Source organism: Macrobrachium nipponense, chromosome 1 (genome assembly GCF_015104395.2).
Source record: "Macrobrachium nipponense isolate FS-2020 chromosome 1, ASM1510439v2, whole genome shotgun sequence".
Lineage (NCBI taxonomy): Eukaryota > Metazoa > Arthropoda > Malacostraca > Decapoda > Palaemonidae > Macrobrachium > Macrobrachium nipponense.
Genome location: NC_087200.1, coordinates 137,741,508 through 137,760,093, shown reverse-complemented (window position 1 = coordinate 137,760,093; position 18,586 = coordinate 137,741,508). Strand labels below are relative to the sequence as shown.

Genomic DNA, 18,586 nt, shown 5'->3' with positions numbered 1-18,586 from the left:
GATGAATCATGAGTTTATCTGAATCACATGAGGCTCATTCCAAATTCGTTCAAACAATATCCGCGCTCCCCTTCCATTGATATTGTTTATCATTTTTTTTTTTTACAAAATATTTTACTTTAATAGCTACACCTTCTTCCATTTAACGTCTTCGCTTCTTCTTCGATGGCCGTTCCACATGTATCACAGTAATTTAAAGGGCTTAGGAACAGATCAGGGTGAGAAGGCATAAGGGTCGCAACCTTATCCCGAAAGAAGTGTCAAGCGTAACACCGTAAATCGCCATGTTCCACGAACTGATAGCATGAAAACGACCGTCCAATTTGCAGGATCATGATTATCATAAGATCTATTTTCTTCCTAAAAATGATTACTTGACTGTCGGCCTCAGAGTATTTTTAGGCGGTGGATTGAATTAGTAAATCAATGGACTAATAAATATTAATAAGCGTTTAGATTAATTTTAGTGTAACCTAACTTATAAAATCGTTCTTTCTCTCTCTATGTCTCTCCTTCTCTCTGTCTCTCTCAGTTGTAGAACGTATCAAGATTTCCGGAACCCCGCCCCCACTTTTTTTACATCATCTTTTGAAATTCTTTTTTCAAGCTAGTGACTTCTATATATCTTGAAAATTAATAAGGCCACCATCTTCCTAAATTCACTGGAGCAAGCTGACCTTCCTAACTTTGCTTTTCTCCACTGGAAAAAACCCCTAGACCGATATGCGCTACTCGGCTCTTTAGTAGATAAAAGAAAACCCCGTAACTACGAACAAGCAGCGCTGTGTAGCTATCGTTCTGACATTTCTGTACATCCTGTGTGGCATCACAAGGCGATAAGACCAGCAGAGGAAATTCAGAGTCAGTCTGGGAAATCAGTGCCAGCCGACAGCAGTCCTAGACCGAGCGCCTTCTCCTCAGTTCCTGTGATCATTGGTGAAAGTATCACTAAACAATAGCATCTTAATTAACTGTAAAAGCTGTGTTCGAATGAAGTGTTTGAGAGCCCGTTTTTATCAGTTTGGAAAATGAATATGTTTGAAGAATCAAGCTGCCTGTTTTGCTTGATACGTTGAAGCATCAAAATATGGTATAGTATTATCAAACGTCCAGTTCCGTGTACTGAAAAGAGACAGGTATCACTTTCCGTAAACAGGAAAGAGAGTGTCAAGAGCAAAGATGCCTTTTCGTTGGCTGATGAAGAAGCTGAGGAGAAGATACGAGAGAGACTACAGCTCGAGCAAGGACAAAAATGCCAAAGCAAGAGGCAGATCCAACAGCCTGGGAGATCTACCCAGTAAGACGGACTTGTAAAATTCATTAAGTACATTCGAACTCCACCATAGAACCTATTGTTTGACCTACTTCTATCTGAGGCTTGTTGTACATCTCATGAATGTTTCTGATCTTTTATGACGTTTGACGCAAACTGAATTCTTTCTCGCAGTCAGTCTTCTCTTTCCTGTGCATTTTCAGCCTGCTTTTCAGTTTATTGCAGGTATCCCTCCCTCCCTCCCTACCTCCCTCCCCGGCCCTTATTCCTTGTTTTCCTTGGCACTTCCCACTGAGTTTCGACCTGCTATTTCCATGTCTTCTATTCCATTGCCTAGAATAATTTAAGATGGCTTGGGTATTTAAGGTGAAGGGGCGAGGAACAGTTTATGAGAAGTGGTTTCTGTTTGGTGTGATTTAATATTAAAGAATAACATCTAGTAAAGATTTGGTCTGTCTTTAAAGGAAAACATGGACTATTATATCCGACATTCTTGATGTTCTATATCCTAATATCTTGAGATATATGTATATATTTAACGATGTAAACTAAAAATCATAATTTGGGACAAAAGATGACGAAACTTTCTTTAAGACATAAATGGAGCCGAGGTTGGGAGGAAAAGAGTTCACAGTTGATGACGTTCACGCTTTATGTTGCCTTAAATTTGCAGTGGATGGAAGAAATTGTTCTTATGAGCAACCAAAAATTACAGATATTGATTTTGATGTTAATAGTTTTCACAAACAGAAAATATATAAACGTTACTTAATAATGGACTATAGTCTTTGACACAGTTTACCGAAAGCGTTAAGACCGAATTAAAAATCCTGGTTTTCTCAAAGCTTTGAAAACAAAGTAAGAACTACCAGTCAGCTTTACCACTGAAGCCTGTCGCAAAACGATAGCTACCTACTCTCATTACGGTAAAGACTTCAAGATGCATGAGTATGTTATCTTCTGATCTAGTCGTTTCGTCATAGTCGACGACTGTATTCGTTACCATACCATTTTAAATAAATCACAACTATATAACGCATTTCACCTTAGAACACACTTTCCAATTATAGGGGTCAGAAGCGATCATTTCTTCGGGTCGTATAAATAACCTTCAATAACTCCGATTAGGCAGGCTACTCATATTGGAAAGGACTTTTTGTGTGACCATCTGCAACGAATCCTCTTCTTGTTTTTGTTTCCTCTATTCCTAATCCTGTAGCTATAATTTCTTCGTTTTTATTGAAATATTACTACTGCTTTGCCTTGTGATATTATGCATTCGTTTAGAATTCTCTCTCTCTTTCTCTTGGATTACTGGTTTCATTTCTGATGGGTAGCAGTGAAAGCCGGAGCATCTTCCCTAGCACAGCGATGTTTGGTCAACTTCCCAGGACATTAGACAAGTCAAGCACCTTCACTTCACTTCCTAACGCTTGGCGTACTTTATTTTTTGTTGATGTTGACATTACACACGCCCCTTTCCCTATTTCAAGGAACGATTTTCAGAAACCTGTTCTTTTCACGTTCTTTTATATAATCGACCTTCTTCGTTCACTTTCTCTTCTGCACTTGTTGTTGATGAAGAATCAATCATCCACACCTCTTTCTCGTTCACTTTCAAGCCATCGCTTTGCTCGCTCCATTCTCAGATTGTGATATCCTTCCTTTATACTTGGTCTAGTGAACGTTATCTGATATAACATTTTGTTTCTCTGGCTCCTCTCCCGTCCTGTTTACTAATTTTTTTCTTTAAAGCCTAGACCTGCCCTCACTCCTTCATCAACAGCCTGTGTTCAGAGCTTCAATCGTCTGAGAGCTGTTCTGCGAATGACACATAATCATAAGGACACGTTCACTCCTTCTGAATCAGACGTTTTGCTTATTTGTCAATAACGGTTTTCTGATTCAAAATTGCTCCAGCTTTACACCATTCTAGTTTCGGATATTCCTTTGATATCTAAAGCGTTAGGCCTACTATTTTCTTGAGAAAATCGAAAAAAAACCATCACTTACAACTTTACATCATTTCTTCCGAACAACAAAGGGTCCGCCACGTCATTTTCCGCAGCCGTTACATCCGGCAGTATTCTATGAGGTGACGGAGAGCCTGCTTCATTTTCTTAGGTAGCCACATCACAAAGGTTAACTATGACATACCACGTTTCCTTAACCCTTCGACCAGCGCAGAGTTATATAGCACTGTCAACTTGCTAGAGACAGGGCCATGCCAGCCTGAACGAGTGTGCGGTTTGCAACCCCTTCATTTGGAAATTTTCCTTCATATCATTTGGGAATGAAAAACAATTAAGTGATAGAAAAATTACGAAAACCTAAATAAAATTGTAACGATGTTACGATACATAAAAGCAATGAGAAAGTGGTCAGAGAGCTCTTTATAATACGAGAAAACCAAATAATGAAGTTTCATGTAAGTTTTAGAACTTATCGCCATCTCAAACAATAAATGAGAGGCCACGGAAGATTACTATAAGCAATGTAAATCCATAAAACCCAATTGACAGTATACTACTCATTTGGTTCCTTTTTAGTCTGTTGTGTGTGCTACTCTATATTGCGAAAACGAGTAGTACAGCTCCTTATGACAAGTTTTCCTCTTTTATTTACATCAGTTACTGACCCATTCAGTGACGAACGTCCTTTACGCAAAACATTCAGTCATTTCATATACGTACATAGACAAGAGGCTCACCAGCAGTCAGTAAATCCCCACCTACAATGGGCCATTAGCAATCATCTTTTATGTACTCTGGAAAGATCTTGAGCAGGTAAGACAATTCATATAATTCTCTTCTTCCGAAATGTCCGAATTAAATTTTTTTTTCATCACGTTATCAGACCGTCTCAAATTCCCTATCCATGTTTTCAATTGTGCTCACCATGCTTTTGCGCGACACACTCGCTGTTTTCTCTCCTCAGATTTCGTCGTCTAACTTGTATGACGATAATGACAATCATTGTAGTTTTTCGCCAAAGTTCTTTTGGAATTCAAAGAAGCGGAGGTTGATACAGACTGTTCTGACCACTGGCCAGTCACTTCACTTGTTCATCCTTTCCCATGACCCGAAATTGTTATTCTTGTACGGTTCATGTCACGTCCCTTTCAATAAGAGACGGCCCTAACACGTTTAAGTCATCCTCGATAAGTTCTTTCCGTCCTCTGTTGACGCTATGTTTTTCTAAAATTTAAAATACTTTAGACAAATAAGTTGCCTGCAGGAGTACTAATGATTAAAATTATGCGTTTGTCTTATTGGTACTACTATCAATGGAAATATCTTCCTGTAAAAACTCGATGTTGTATATATATATATATATATATATATATATATATATATATATATATATATATATATTCACACACACACACACACATATATATACTATATATATATATATATATATATATATATATATATATATATATATGTGTGTGTGGGTGTGTGTGTGTGTGTATTTGTTGTGTTATATATGTATGTGATATAAAACACATCCTTTGTTATTTCTTAATATGTAAATGAAGCACGTGCCACTTATAGGAAGATCAGCAAAAATAATACTGATAAATATTTACCTGGCAGGTGCATCCAAGAACGACCCGAAAGATGAACCAACGACCACCAACCAGAGCAACTCCCAGCCACATGTGTATGTGAACGCCGATGCGGAACAGAAAAACTCATTACCGGCAAAGTAAGTCATGTCGCTATATGGACCTATTTTATTACTGGAAACATTTATATATGCTCACTATAGGGTAGCGATTCCCAACCAGGGTTCCTCATTCCATAATTAGGGGTTCTGCAAGAAGTCTTGAAATAAATATGCATTGCAAATGACGCTGATCTGAATTTACACAGCTCGAATAGTAGTGGTATATAATATTATATGATTTATATTAAGTAACACACACACACACACACACACACACACACACACATATATATATATATAATATATATATATAATATATACATATATATATATATATATATATATATATATATATATATATATGCACAGCCTGTAGATCAAAGTTCCCTAGAATATGAAAAATTGTTTCGGGGTTCTTTGAAGGTCAAAGGTCGGGAATCACTCCAATAAGGTATCAGTTGCAGTGCTGTTGGGTGGCCAAGGGCGGCCCGGGCACCCAAACGTCAGATGCTTGACCACCCCAGCCCCACAGGGATCCCCAGTTGAAAATTACATTACAGTATTTGATACATTTTCTTATAGTGTAAGAGTTAGAAATTAATTGAAAGTAGCTTTATACTTTAAATGCAGGTTTACTAATCACCATTACTATACTTTTCCTTCATACACATGGATTATACATTCGAGAATAGTACATATTTTTCACTAATTTTCTTGGGGCCCCAGAAAATATCTTTGCCCCACCTAGGACGCCCCCGCAGTAGAATGCCGGTTACGCCACTGATATGTAATATAATATATATATATATATATATATATATATATATATATATATATATATATATATATATATACATACATACATACACATATACTTATATGCATACATACACATCTACAACATGATGGTTCACATGAAAATAAGTATTTAGCGATGAGGCTGCTAGCCCCAAGCCATTTATATATGGAGTATATATATATATATATATATAGATATATATATATATATATATATATATATATATATATATAAAGTTGCTTTATTCACGAAAGAAATGCAGGCGCTGATACTTTTTGGAATTAACCTGCTAGTTCAAAGGGTAAAAAAATGTAAGCTTTGATACCGGAAACTATCCATGTATGTATGAAGATTTGGCACACCACCCCCCACCCCTTGGAATATAGGCTGTGGGTCCCATGTATTATATATATATATATATATATAATATATATATATATATAATATATATATATATATATGTATATATATATATGTGTGTGTGTGTAGACCCCTACTAGTTCATTTTTATCAGACAGATACGTATGCAATTGTAATAGCCACAGTGGCCTGTTAGATGCATACTACCAATGCTGTTTCTCGCTTCCCTTCAGATTGAGGAGAGAATGAATGTCAGTGGTGTTTCCTATCTCAAAAATGAGTAAAGTACTATCAATGGTATTTTCCCATCAGGGTAAGGTGAGAATGAATGTCGGAGTGGTGTTCTTATCAGTGAAAATGAAAATATATATTATCAATCTGTTCCTCATCCAACGAAAGTGAGAATGAAAACCATCAGTGTTCTTTGCCACCGGGAAACCGGAGATCAATCTGTTTGACATCCGGGGAAACCGGAGATCAATCTGTTTGACATCCGGGGAAAAGTGTGAGGGAATACTATCAATGCTGTTCCCCATCAGAGGAAAGAGAGAATAATTATCACTGCTGTTTCCCATCGGTGAAAAGTAAGCTTGTGTCCGATCATTTCTGTTCCCTGTCAGAGGAGGTGAGATTCAATAGTATCGATTTTTTTCATCTGAGAACAGAGGGAATGAATAGGATTTTCACTGAAGGAAAGGAAGGACTTTCCAGATTTTTTGTTCCACTCTCCACAGAGAAAGTGACGTTGCAGGCAATGAGTGAGTGTGGTTTCTTGCTGGAAAAAGGAAGGATATGCTCCATCTAAGCTACTTCCCAATTTAGAATCATGAGAATGTATGCTCTTAGTGGTCTTCCTCATTGATGGAAATGAATTATTTATTCTGTTAACGATGTCTCTTATCGCAGGAAAGTCAGAGAGAGTATGCTATTAATGTTGTTTTCCTGACGGGAAAATGAACAATGCATGCTGTCAACAATGTTCCCCATGAAAGAGATGTAAGCATGTAGAATTTGTATGACGACCTGTGAGTTACTGGCAAGCTTCTTGTTCCTTTTGTAAGCAGTTTTCGTCGAGATTTGAATTCTTTATCCATCACACACCTACTCTGCAAACTGGTGATTTCTTTTTAGCTTACAAATTTGTTGTCAATTATGTCGAACTTTAGGTAATAACTGACTGCATTTCATAGTACAGTTTTTTTTAACCTCTCTCTCTTTTATTTTATTTTTTTTTGTGCGTGCAGTAATCGTGAGGCACCTGAGGGGCGACTGTATGTAGTCTTGTATGATTACGACGCCAGAACAACGGGCGAACTCAATATCAGAAAAAACGAGATAGTTGAGGTATGTTGTCAAATAATAATAATTTTAAGAGGAAGACCTTTGGGTCTAACTTTTTTAAAACCTATTTTTGTCATGGAATATTTTTCCTTATGAAGTGTATTCCTGGTGAAGTGCATTCGGCTGTTGACATTTCGGAACAAAAAATGGTCGGTTCTATGCCACTGTTAATGAATTACTTTGAGCTGCTATACAATGAATCAAGTTTGTTTGAAAGGTTGTTAACAGGCATGGTGCTCAATACTAAAGTAATGTGTAAGCATGAATTTATTGTCATTTTTTAAAAGTTTTTGAGTTTCTTCATTAATCTGTGAATGGACGAATCAAGAATTTCAAATCTGTTCTGTACTTGCTGAACTTAGCTGAATCCCCTTCTTGGCCATAAATAATCCAGCCATTCCTAATTTTGCTTATTTCATTGATTTCATGGTGCTTTTTAAAACCTGTTAAATTAACTTTTTATTTATTTTTTTTAAGGTCTTGGATGAACCAACAGCCGGGTGGTGGTACGTAAAAAAAAATTCGGAAATAGGTTACATTCCAGCCAATTACATCGCCGAGTATATGAGCATCCAAGCACAAGAGTAGGTAGTCGTACTTCATACTAATTTTATTATTTAAACAGCACTTTTAATCATTTTGATGATAGTTCCAGTTATAAAGTTAAAGAGAAATGCTGTTGAAGTATAAGTCAACGTCATCACCTAACCCCTTATTCAAGTGTTCATTGAATAGACCGTGTTGCTATTTACTATTAACTCTTGCATCCCAATCAATCAACTGGTTGCCATTTCCAATGAGAAGCCAATATCTTTTGTGTCATAAGTCACGCATCATGTAAGGAACTTGTTTGCTCAACATTCAAAGCTAAAGTATTAACGACGATGATGATGTCATACAGATGGTACTTCTCTGGAATGAGAAGAGTGGAATGCGAACATCTCCTCTTGTCCCACTACAATCCTCAAGGCTCCTTCCTCATCCGGGACTCTGAGACTAGGAGTGATTCCTACTCTTTGTCAGGTAAACAAGCGTAGTACCATCCGGAAGCTCCGTCAGAAGTTCCCCGGTACATCGTCATTATTTCTTAACTACTAATTGATTAAATGGCACTGCTATTGTGCATGATATATATATATATATATATATATATATATATATTTATATATATATATATATATATATATATATAATGTGTGTGTATGTGTGAAATTACAATAAAACATGATGATTACGTGCAGATGTCTCACAGGAAATGAATCAATGAGTTTAAATCTTGGTCGATATTGCCTAAAGTACTTCAAAGACGTCTTCATGCCTTAGAAATACAAACGACGAAACCGGTCAGTATCTTTACCTATATGATATTCATATATACGCATTTATATATATATATATATATATATATATATATATATATATATATATATATATATATATATATTCAATTCCTAAGCTTGAGAATTCATATGGCGCCACGATTCACGCAATGTTTCCCAAAATTCCAAAACATTTTTTTCAACATCTAAGTTTTGAAAATACAAATTACTTTAAGCCCATTATGAAATGTTAAACAATACTTCAAATACACTTTTTGCTTTAGGTTTAGGACTGAGTAATAGCAAATATTGTTTTTATTATTACTATTATTTCCAGTCGTCTGCGATAACAAAGTGCGCCACTACAAGATTCACTATACCGATGACGGTACATATGCCATCAACAAATCGTTGTCGTTCAAATCCCTGGAGTTGCTTGTGGCCTTTTACCAAAAAGAGAGCGCTGGACTCTGCACGCGGCTGACCAAACCTTGCACCAAGGTAGGAATATACATACAAAAATATTTTAACAACCATCTAGTTAGGTTTGATTTTCTAATGGGTTACGATTCAAAAGGAATTTGTATTGTTACGACAAAGGAGGAATTCTGCTCCGAGTAGCATCTTGAAGGATTTCTGATTCTCTGCCTTCGGAAACTACATTGAAACAAAAGCTTTAAAAACTTCCAAACTTCGGCTACGGCTGGATAATCTACGTCTCTTGGGGACCCTTCTCCCAAAACAGTTACATTCATAACTCTTCTAAAAGATAATCACTTGTTACCAATCAAGAGTCTTTGATAACAATTTCGTGAAATTTAACATCTGTTTGCATTATCCTGCTAGCGAGCAATAACATCTGTTTGCATTATCCTGCTAGCGAGTAATCAAATAAGCAAACATAAAGATCAGCATCCCAACACATAACATCAAATTTCTTAATTCTTTCTTTTTTTCATTTTTGTCAATGTTTCATTCCTGGGAAGTGTTGGGATGAAGGAACAAGAAAATGATATATCAAATGATAGACATGCATAAAAAATTTTAGGTTCGGTCTTTTCAACGTGAAATAAACAATCAAATAATTACCCAAGGAACAACTCATAACAACAGACGCCAGCAGCAGTACACCACAGAGGTCTTCCTTGGCAGTACCTACGATTTTTTACGATTATATATTGAAAAAATTCATCAAATACCCTTAATTGTCATCCTGTCTTCCTTCTGCAGCTCGTTTCTGAGGTCTGAGATGCTGTTCCCGGTCCTCTCTGTATCTGTAAACTATAATTCATGCTCTATCCAAGAATGGTCCTTGTTCTTCCAATATCTGCACACTTTTAGTTAGACTGTAAGACAAATCTTCCCTTTTTAGCCTTTTATTTTATGGTGGGACTCATTTTCTCTAAACCCTACTAGGTTTTTTTAACACCATCTTCTTTACCACGAGTCTGAGTATCTCTAGTTTATTAGAGTGTGTTTTGCGCTGAAGAGCAGTTTCATCCGAACTACACTGAAGCAGGCGTGGAAGAAAAATACTTCTTAAATCATTTACTGGGTCTACGAAAATTGTAGTCATTATATATTTATCATATTTTCCTAATTTTAATAATCATATTTCCGTCAATGACATTTCCTTAATCCCCCAAGTAACTAATTCCAAAACTCTAAATGCGAGGTTTATATCCTCCCGTAACAAGCTAGAGCTTTCAATATACCTTACATTGTGCACTGTAGGCATTATACACTGGGTGTTTGAGCGTCCTTTCGGCCACTAGCTCCATCCACTGTTTAATTTTTCACATTTCCTCCATTTCTGATACATGGAAATATAATTCATTTCAGCTCCTATCCGTATATACTAAAACAAACAACAGACGCAGGGCAGAATACATCAGCACGCTTGGCAGTAACGGTTATAATAATGTGATTAGCTGACGTATGACCTTTTCTCTCCTCAGGTTTGGAATCCCGACACTGTTGGTCTTTCTTTCGACACTTCCGACCAATGGGAGATTCCAAAGAGCCTGATAAAACTAACGAAACTTTTGGGATCTGGGAATTTTGGCGAAGTCTACGAAGGGCTCTACAACGACCAGACCAAAGTTGCCGTTAAAACACTGAAGCCCGGTGAGTGTTGTTCAAGGTCTTATACAGTTCCTGAGGGCAATGGGTGATTTAAGGTAGGGTGGGTGTCACCTGGTCACGTGCCCCCTCCCCCTTGGCTATGGATAATTGTGGCGCTCGTCATTTGTCTTGTGGTAGAATAAAGTAGTGTCTTCGGCGGTAGTTTTAATATTTTGTGGGAGGTAGGTCGATGTTATTTTTCATACTGTAGATTTATTGAGGGTATTTTTTGTGTTTGAGGTTTATTGAGAATCTCATAAACAAGAATGTATATATATATATATATATATATATATATATATATATATATATATATATATATATATGTATGTATGTATGTATATATACATTCTTGTTTATGAGATTCTCAATAAACCTCAAACACAAAAAATACACACACACACACACACATATATATTTATATATATATATATATAGTATATTATATATAATGATTATTATATATATATTATATATATATACAATATAACAATAGATAAAATATATATTAAATACATATATATTACTATTGATACTATATATATATGTATATATTAATATATATATATATATAATATTATATATGTATATTATATATATATAATATATATATTTAAATAATATATATATTAATATATATATAGATATATAGTATATATATATATATATATATATATATATATATATATCATATATATATATGTGTGTGTGTGTGTGTGTCTGTGTGTTTGTAGTTGAAATTGCCTAGATTTTGAAAGTATCTTTAAAACGACTCTGCTGAAGTATTCCTTAAAATATGTACCATTATGTTTTTAGAATTAAGGACATTACCAAATTTATTAGATATAGTATATTCACTCAATTAATCTGAATATGTGGGTCATTAATCGTTGGAAAAGATGCTGTAAATATTAGCTGTTAGTCGATTTTGGAGAAAGGCAACCGTATGAAAAACTGTAGCTCGCAGGACGCCATTTAGTAGAAGTTGGTTGATATCTGTAGGTTGCAGATTACCTGTAGATTGGTTCCACCTCGTGCAGGTCCTAGAAAGAAAGAGAGAGAAAAACGATTTCGTCAGTTTTTTCATTTATGCAAGGAGGTAAAAAATGAATAAATTAGTAGCCTATTTTCATGAAACAACATGCAGATCTTAATTTGTAATACCTTGCAAATATGATCTCAATAAAACACAGTCTATAGTACCAGCCTTATTTTTTCATGAAACCACAATGAAACCGAAGCGTGCAGGTGGACGAATGGTGTCATAGTGGATTCTGGGTCAAGGTTTTCTCCATTCCAGGCACAATGCGAAAAGAGGACTTCTTAGCCGAAGCTCAGTTCTTGAAGAAATTGCGTCACAAGAACCTGCTCCAGCTGTATGCCGTGAGTACGAAGGAGGAACCTCTGTACATCATCACAGAACTCATGCAACATGGGTCGTTGCTCAGCTACTTGAGAGGTAACGCTAGCGCCTACTTGATGACTGCACTGAATTGTTTTCCTTGGTTAGCCTAATATCAACCTGAAATCTTCTTTTAGTCTTAAGCAGTGTCGGATCAAGACCCTTTGGGGATATTAGGCTAAGGATGCAGAGCGAGCCAAATCAGCTGGGGTTTTCGAAATATGAGCAATTTTGGGAGCATTTTGAAGCTATATGCAAAGTAATATCGAGGAAATTGGAGCAATGCATACTAATGAAGATTACATTAAGTATGCTTATTCTGAGAGCTATACAATGCTTTGCTGTTATACATATTTTTAATGTTATGGTTAGATCGAGGTCACGGGCCCCCTCAAGGCTTACGGACCCATAGGCTAAGCCTAATTAGCCTATTGGGTAGTCAACCACTGGTCAAACCTGTTAACCTGAATGAACTTCGGTCTTGTTTCTTAACAGTATTTCATGGTTTCCTCACTTGAATGGACTTTAATGTTGCGCTCTAGATCTACTTTTGTGATTAATTTCAGGACATACAGTCGTACATGATTCCCTGACTGGGCAAGTCAAGTATTAAAGTTTGATTTCAGTACTTGACTTGAACGAACCTTACAGCCCAGTCGAAATTTTTTGTCTATACTGTGTATGATTTTTATTAGCCTGTCGTCGGTCGCATTCATTCGGAACTGATGAGCCACGCTTATTTGTAACTTGATTCTTATGACTTTAACCTTCATCTCCTTCAGAAATACATGATCCAACCTCTCTCTCTGCCTGTAGCCGTAGAAGACCACTTTTTACGTTACCGAGGGGTCTCCAACTTGACTATTATGTATATTCCTCCTTCCACTGCCTTATGCAATTAAACACTTCCTGCTGAACAAATGCCCCTCGCCTTAAATTTGTCATGCTTCTCATGAATTGCTTTTAGTTTGGTATATTTAACCTTTATCCATTCTTTACCTATGTTATTCCTACAAGTTCTTTCAACACTCTTTTCAAAGCCATGTCTTAGTTACAGTTATAACCACAATCTGAACCATTCTTCTTTAACTTCAGCTACACTATTTTCTTTTTTGCTTCAGACCGTACGTCATCAGATAGAATATATTCATTAGCTTAGTCTTTGACTTATTGTGCCAAAATCTTTTCCTTATCAATTTATCTCTCTCAAAATTACTTAAGAATATTATTTCAAAAATGAGTATTCCTAACTAACAAATTTCCGAAGGGCTTTCTCTAATCTCATTCATTCCAGGTACTTTGAAACCTACGTACCACTCAATCTTCCTCTGTCACCTACCTTTGCATCAAAAGCACCAAGCACAACCACTCATATCCTCCAAATCAGACAGACCCCGATTCCCATGTTGTTTTCCATTCCTAGAAAATGTACACCTGCTGTCAAAAAAATTTGGCTCCACTTACTTGGACAAACACATTTGAACCCTTTAAGAAAAACTCAAATTCTTCTTAAGACAAGCACTTTCCACTTCCTTTTCTTATATCCCTTGTTTATATCAGTCTTATTCATTAATCTTTGTCCTTTTCAATATCATAAATGAGTTAAAACACTACTTTCTCTCTCTTTTCCATGAATATGAGTTCTGGGTGGGACTGCATAGTCCATAACTCTGGTCATACAGAGTAGTAGCTTTCAATTGAATTTGCAGATGAAGTAAATGTCATACTTTAATTTCTTAGCAAGAAAGGAGTGATTGCCGATGGTCTTAAGGAAAGGGTAACACCTGCTGTGCTTTGCTCGCATATGATTTAATTCCTCTGAATGAAATGAGTGATTCTCCAATGACACTTTGCCAGATGGTCCTGGAGAGAAAGCAGAGCTGGAGGAACTCATTCACATTGCAGCTCAAGTAGCTGGTGGGATGTGGTACCTGGAAACTGAGAACTACATTCATCGAGATTTAGCAGCCAGGAATGTCCTCATTGGAGCAGATCTTCAAGTTAAAGTTGCTGATTTTGGATTATCAAGACTTGTCGATGTAAGTATGGAGGTTCTTGACAGTTCCTTAAATTGAGTCACTATTCCATGCCTAGTAATATGGGATGTAATAAGGGAGGCCCCTGACCAAATGGATGCTGATTAGCAAGATTAATTAGTCAGTACTCTTGATAATAGCTCGATATTATTGGGAATGATTAAACCTTGGAGATCATTTTCAGTCAGTTGCCTTCATTTGCTGGAACCTAATAAGAAGTGACTAAGATTTCTAGATATGATCAGTTTAAGGGTTTAGTTATTTACTTATCAACTATGTTAACATCTGTAAATCTTTGGGACCAGGGATCATCCTCATTTTTTGTATAATATCCTTCTGCCGCTTCTCGGACTCGGTAGGTGGTACTCCTTACATTACCATGAGCTTTCCCTACGAGCTACATATGACTCTTCTTGATTTTCTGTTGCAAATCATATCTTTGGTTCCCCGAATACTATCATCACATTAGGATTCATTTAAGTATCCTATTCCACCAAAGGTCTCTCAGCTAATTAGCCTTGGCTTGAAATCCGTTGCGTCTCAGCATTCGAGTTGAAGAAGAGATAAGATTACCGGTTATTTTCCCGTTCGGCCTCATGCTTCTTCCAGAGCTGCTGGAAATCTTTGCATATCCCTGCTTCCAAAGTCGATAGTTTTCATTTTTAAGGGAAACTCTCTTTCCTAAACTTGTTTTCTCGTAAAAGATTCTATTTGTGTAGAAGTTAGTCGTGTTAATAAATTTAAATAAGACCGTTTGTTGCTGCTGAATTAGTCAATGTAAGTAATGTGATGTATCATATATGAAACACATAAGCCAAGCTGGATAGGAATAGAGAGGTATAAATGGGACCTATGATTTAATCGTAAAAGGCAAAGGAGGCGTCTTTTGAGATCAACATTCCCTGGGGAAATTTTAAACAGCAGATTTAAAGCCGACGCCATCGCTACAAGAAGATCAACATGATTCAGACCACGTTTGTTGTTTTCTACAGGAGGAAATTTACCAGGCAAGGGAAGGAGGGCAGTTCCCAATCAAATGGACGGCACCTGAAGCTTTGTCCCACAGCAAGTTCTCCATAAAATCTGATGTCTGGGCATTTGGAGTCCTTCTGTACGAAATTATCACCAAAGGAAGCAGACCTTATCCTGGTAAGCAGAACCTTTCATTCGAAAATCAAACCTTCATTTGTTGAGTAGTGCTTCTCCCATGCAATAGATGCCCCTTAACTCAAATTGCACTCTATCTCATCAAACAGAACCTAACCCATCCTGAGATACCGCGTCCTACCTCACCTGTCCTTGGATACAGTGACTGCCAACAACACCCCCCCCCCCCCACAACCACACAAACATACAAGTATCTGCCATCATTGTCTTCTGGAGCTGTGGCGCTCTCACTAAATGCAGATATAGTTCTCAGCGTTTTTTCCTGCTCTAATATATCACGGATACGTGCAATCTCTGCATCCTGTTTCTGTCTTGCAGGAATGAGCAACAACGAAGTCCAGGAGAAACTGGAGCAGGGGTATCGTATGCCCAAACCAACCTGCTGCCCACAGCTACTATATCAAATCATGTTGAACACTTGGGACATCGAACCCCAGAGAAGACCCAACTTTGAAACATTGCAGTGGAAATTAGAAGATTTCTTCAGTCTTGAGCACTCTGAGTATAAAGACGCTGACTCAGTGGCCTGATCTACTGGTCAGAAACTTGTTTTCAAAACACCTCTGGTCTGTGTTGCATTCCAAATAATTAGACATTTTTAGATTAAGTTTGATAGTAAAGAATACTGGTTTGTCTGTTTTTCAAGGAGCAGGCCTCTTTTAGGTGGGAGCGAGCATGCAATCTTGAATACTGTGAGCTATAATTATGTAAAAGTCTATAACATGAAATACCTAACAAACGTCCTAACCACAAACAAGAAACATAACTTTATAAAAATAATATAGGGAAGAAGTGTCATATGTAATGGATATATATAATAAATTCCACAAATGAAAATAAATCATTTGAAAACCCTTCGGAAAAGTGTTAGTTATAAAGGGACCCAAGAACTGGTTATCATCGTAACTACAATGAAAGCTTCTATCACAAGGGATTGATGTTTGCATAGGATTTAGATTTTCTGATGATGAGAAGTGAGTCAAAGGATGATAGGGTTAGGAAGCAAGGAAAGAACTCACAATTAATTTGAGACTTATGGCAGGCAAGGGAAGTGTTCTATTCAGGCGCAATTCAGTTCAGTAAATTTCCACTAAGCATCGACAGGCGATTCTTCATCTTTGCTGAGGTCTGAATGAATTTGGTTTCAAAGATAAACTATTAATATATTAGATTTGCTAATTCAGAGGAAGATTTTGTAACCAGGAAACGATTCGGTGAGATTACTGGAAAACGAACCCTGCCAGGAAGAAAACAATAGCCATTAAGATAATTAGACTAGAGGAAATGCCGTTAAATTCAGACTACGAAAATCTTAAAGGAAAGACCGGCATCATCAAGGTCTCCAACGCTCTCTGCGGCATTCTGCCACCCATATCCTTCCTTCATTCGCTATATATTCTATAAATCTCCACTCATCTCTAACCTCCCTTGTCGCTGTTGTCATCGAAGCAAACCGGGGTCTTCCAGTTCTCATGGAGTCCACTATACCTGACATCTTATCACGAACGATTTTCCTGGAGGTGTGCGGACGGACGGAGGAGTGAGAGCCAGCTCCATCTCCCTTCCATTATCATCTCATCTACATATGGAGTCTTCATCGTATTTCTTATACCCTCATTTCCGACTCTATCCTACCCTCTAACTCCTGATATTCTTATTGAAGCTCTATTCTAAAGTCAACAAAATCTTCTTGATAGAGTTTTAGGCGGTTCCAGTCAATTTGATTTCTTAGTCTTATTCAGCCTGCCAATTAAAAGTTCGATTTGCCATATTTAGTACTGGAAATCATTGTTCCTATGCACTCGAAAAAATCAGACCTCATTAGTCCTTTCTTCGTTAAATATCATTTCATTTATTTTCAAACGTTCTTGCCACATTACTTAGATATACTTATGATGCTTCCGGTTAAAAAATAGTATCATTCTTGTGAGTTTTGTTGATTAAAACAGCATCGCCTAAGTAGATAAAGACTTTCTGTCTTTATCTACTTAGGCCTTCTCTTCCATCTCTGACCACTTTTTCCATTATGAAATCTATGAGAACAGCAAACATCGAGGGTGAAAAAATATCCCCTTGTACCACCCACACCGTTTACTGCAAATTTACTTGACTAGACCCCATCGACATTAACTAATCAATATTGGAGATATATATATATATATAATATAATATATATAGATATATATATATATATAATATATAGTTACCAATACATGTGTAAATTTTTTACGCTTTCAAGTATTATTCCGCTAACCTAAGGAATAACTTTCACCTCACATCTGAACGGCACAGGTGGTAGTGACTTATCCATTAGGCCAATGTTAAATAGAAATATGACTGGCATTTCTGTATCAAACTCGGAGGGCATACATTCGAATCCTGGCCAAGTTAGATGCAATGATCGCAAATTATCGTCTTTGGGTCTGAATATTTCCCAAAGTATAGTGAATTCGATATTAAAGTGTATCTGTGCCTTAATATTTGATAAACGCTGTATGATGAAATATATATATATATATATAATATATATATATATATATATATATATATATATATATATATATATATATATATATATATATATATATATATAGTATGTATGTATGTATTATATATTCTTGGTAGTAAGCCGATAAATGGTCGCTCAACTACGACGCTAATAGGTCGCCATTTCTTGCGTTTCATGTTGCTCTTGGTCGCAATGTTCTAGGTGTTAAATTAACTTTGAATAGAGCTAGAACTTTTTTTTTTATAAAGATAATGTATTTTGTACAAATACAAATGATTTACTAGTCTAAATAAAGATTCTTTTGGCAGATTCAATTTATTCATTTTATGGCGTAACCATCCCTCTATAATAGTCTTCAAAAGTCCTGACGAATATTGAATCAAATAACATACAGTTATTTCATCTTGACACAACCTTATCTCGGCTGATAACGATAAGGAGATAAAGAGACCATGGTTTTATTAGTTGCACTTCGCGTGTTCAGTGGCCCAACTTGACACTTTACTAGACGTGGTGAAAACGGCTGTGCATCTTTAAATCGATATCTGTATAGTTCTGTCTCTTAGTTCTGGAATTCAAAACGA

At 36.4% G+C, this 18,586-nt stretch overlaps 2 protein-coding genes across 4 annotated transcripts in view; both read left to right on the top strand.

Moving 5' to 3' along the window:
• Positions 1-864: 864 nt before the first annotated feature.
• LOC135219676 (tyrosine-protein kinase SRK2-like) lies at positions 865-17,650 on the top strand. The gene is made up of 11 exons (XM_064256623.1): positions 865-1,297; positions 4,873-4,984; positions 7,349-7,448; positions 7,923-8,029; positions 8,347-8,468; positions 9,102-9,265; positions 10,723-10,891; positions 12,189-12,347; positions 14,148-14,329; positions 15,319-15,475; positions 15,812-17,650. Exons 1-11 carry the CDS (start codon positions 1,180-1,182, stop codon positions 16,021-16,023), a joined length of 1,602 nt encoding a protein of 533 aa, XP_064112693.1. The 5' UTR covers positions 865-1,179; the 3' UTR covers positions 16,024-17,650.
• An 814-nt stretch (positions 17,651-18,464) lies between these two features.
• The window catches only part of LOC135219675 (tyrosine-protein kinase SRK2-like), a 15,808-nt gene continuing 15,686 nt past the window's right edge, over positions 18,465-18,586 (top strand). For 2 of the 3 annotated variants that reach the window (XM_064256622.1, XM_064256620.1), the window contains exon 1: positions 18,466-18,586. This exon is cut by the window's right edge and continues 833 nt beyond it. The gene's annotated coding sequence lies outside the window, so the exon portion shown is untranslated. The other variant, XM_064256621.1, reaches the window with a different exon arrangement.

Coding starts and splice junctions, on each gene's coding strand:
- LOC135219676 (XM_064256623.1), top strand. CDS start 1,180: ATGCCTTTTCGTTGGCTGATGAAGAAGCTGAGGAGAAGATACGAGAGA. Junction 1,298..4,872: donor CAGCCTGGGAGATCTACCCA/GTAAGACGGACT, acceptor TTTACCTGGCAG/GTGCATCCAAGAACGACCCG. Junction 15,476..15,811: donor AGGAAGCAGACCTTATCCTG/GTAAGCAGAACC, acceptor TCTGTCTTGCAG/GAATGAGCAACAACGAAGTC.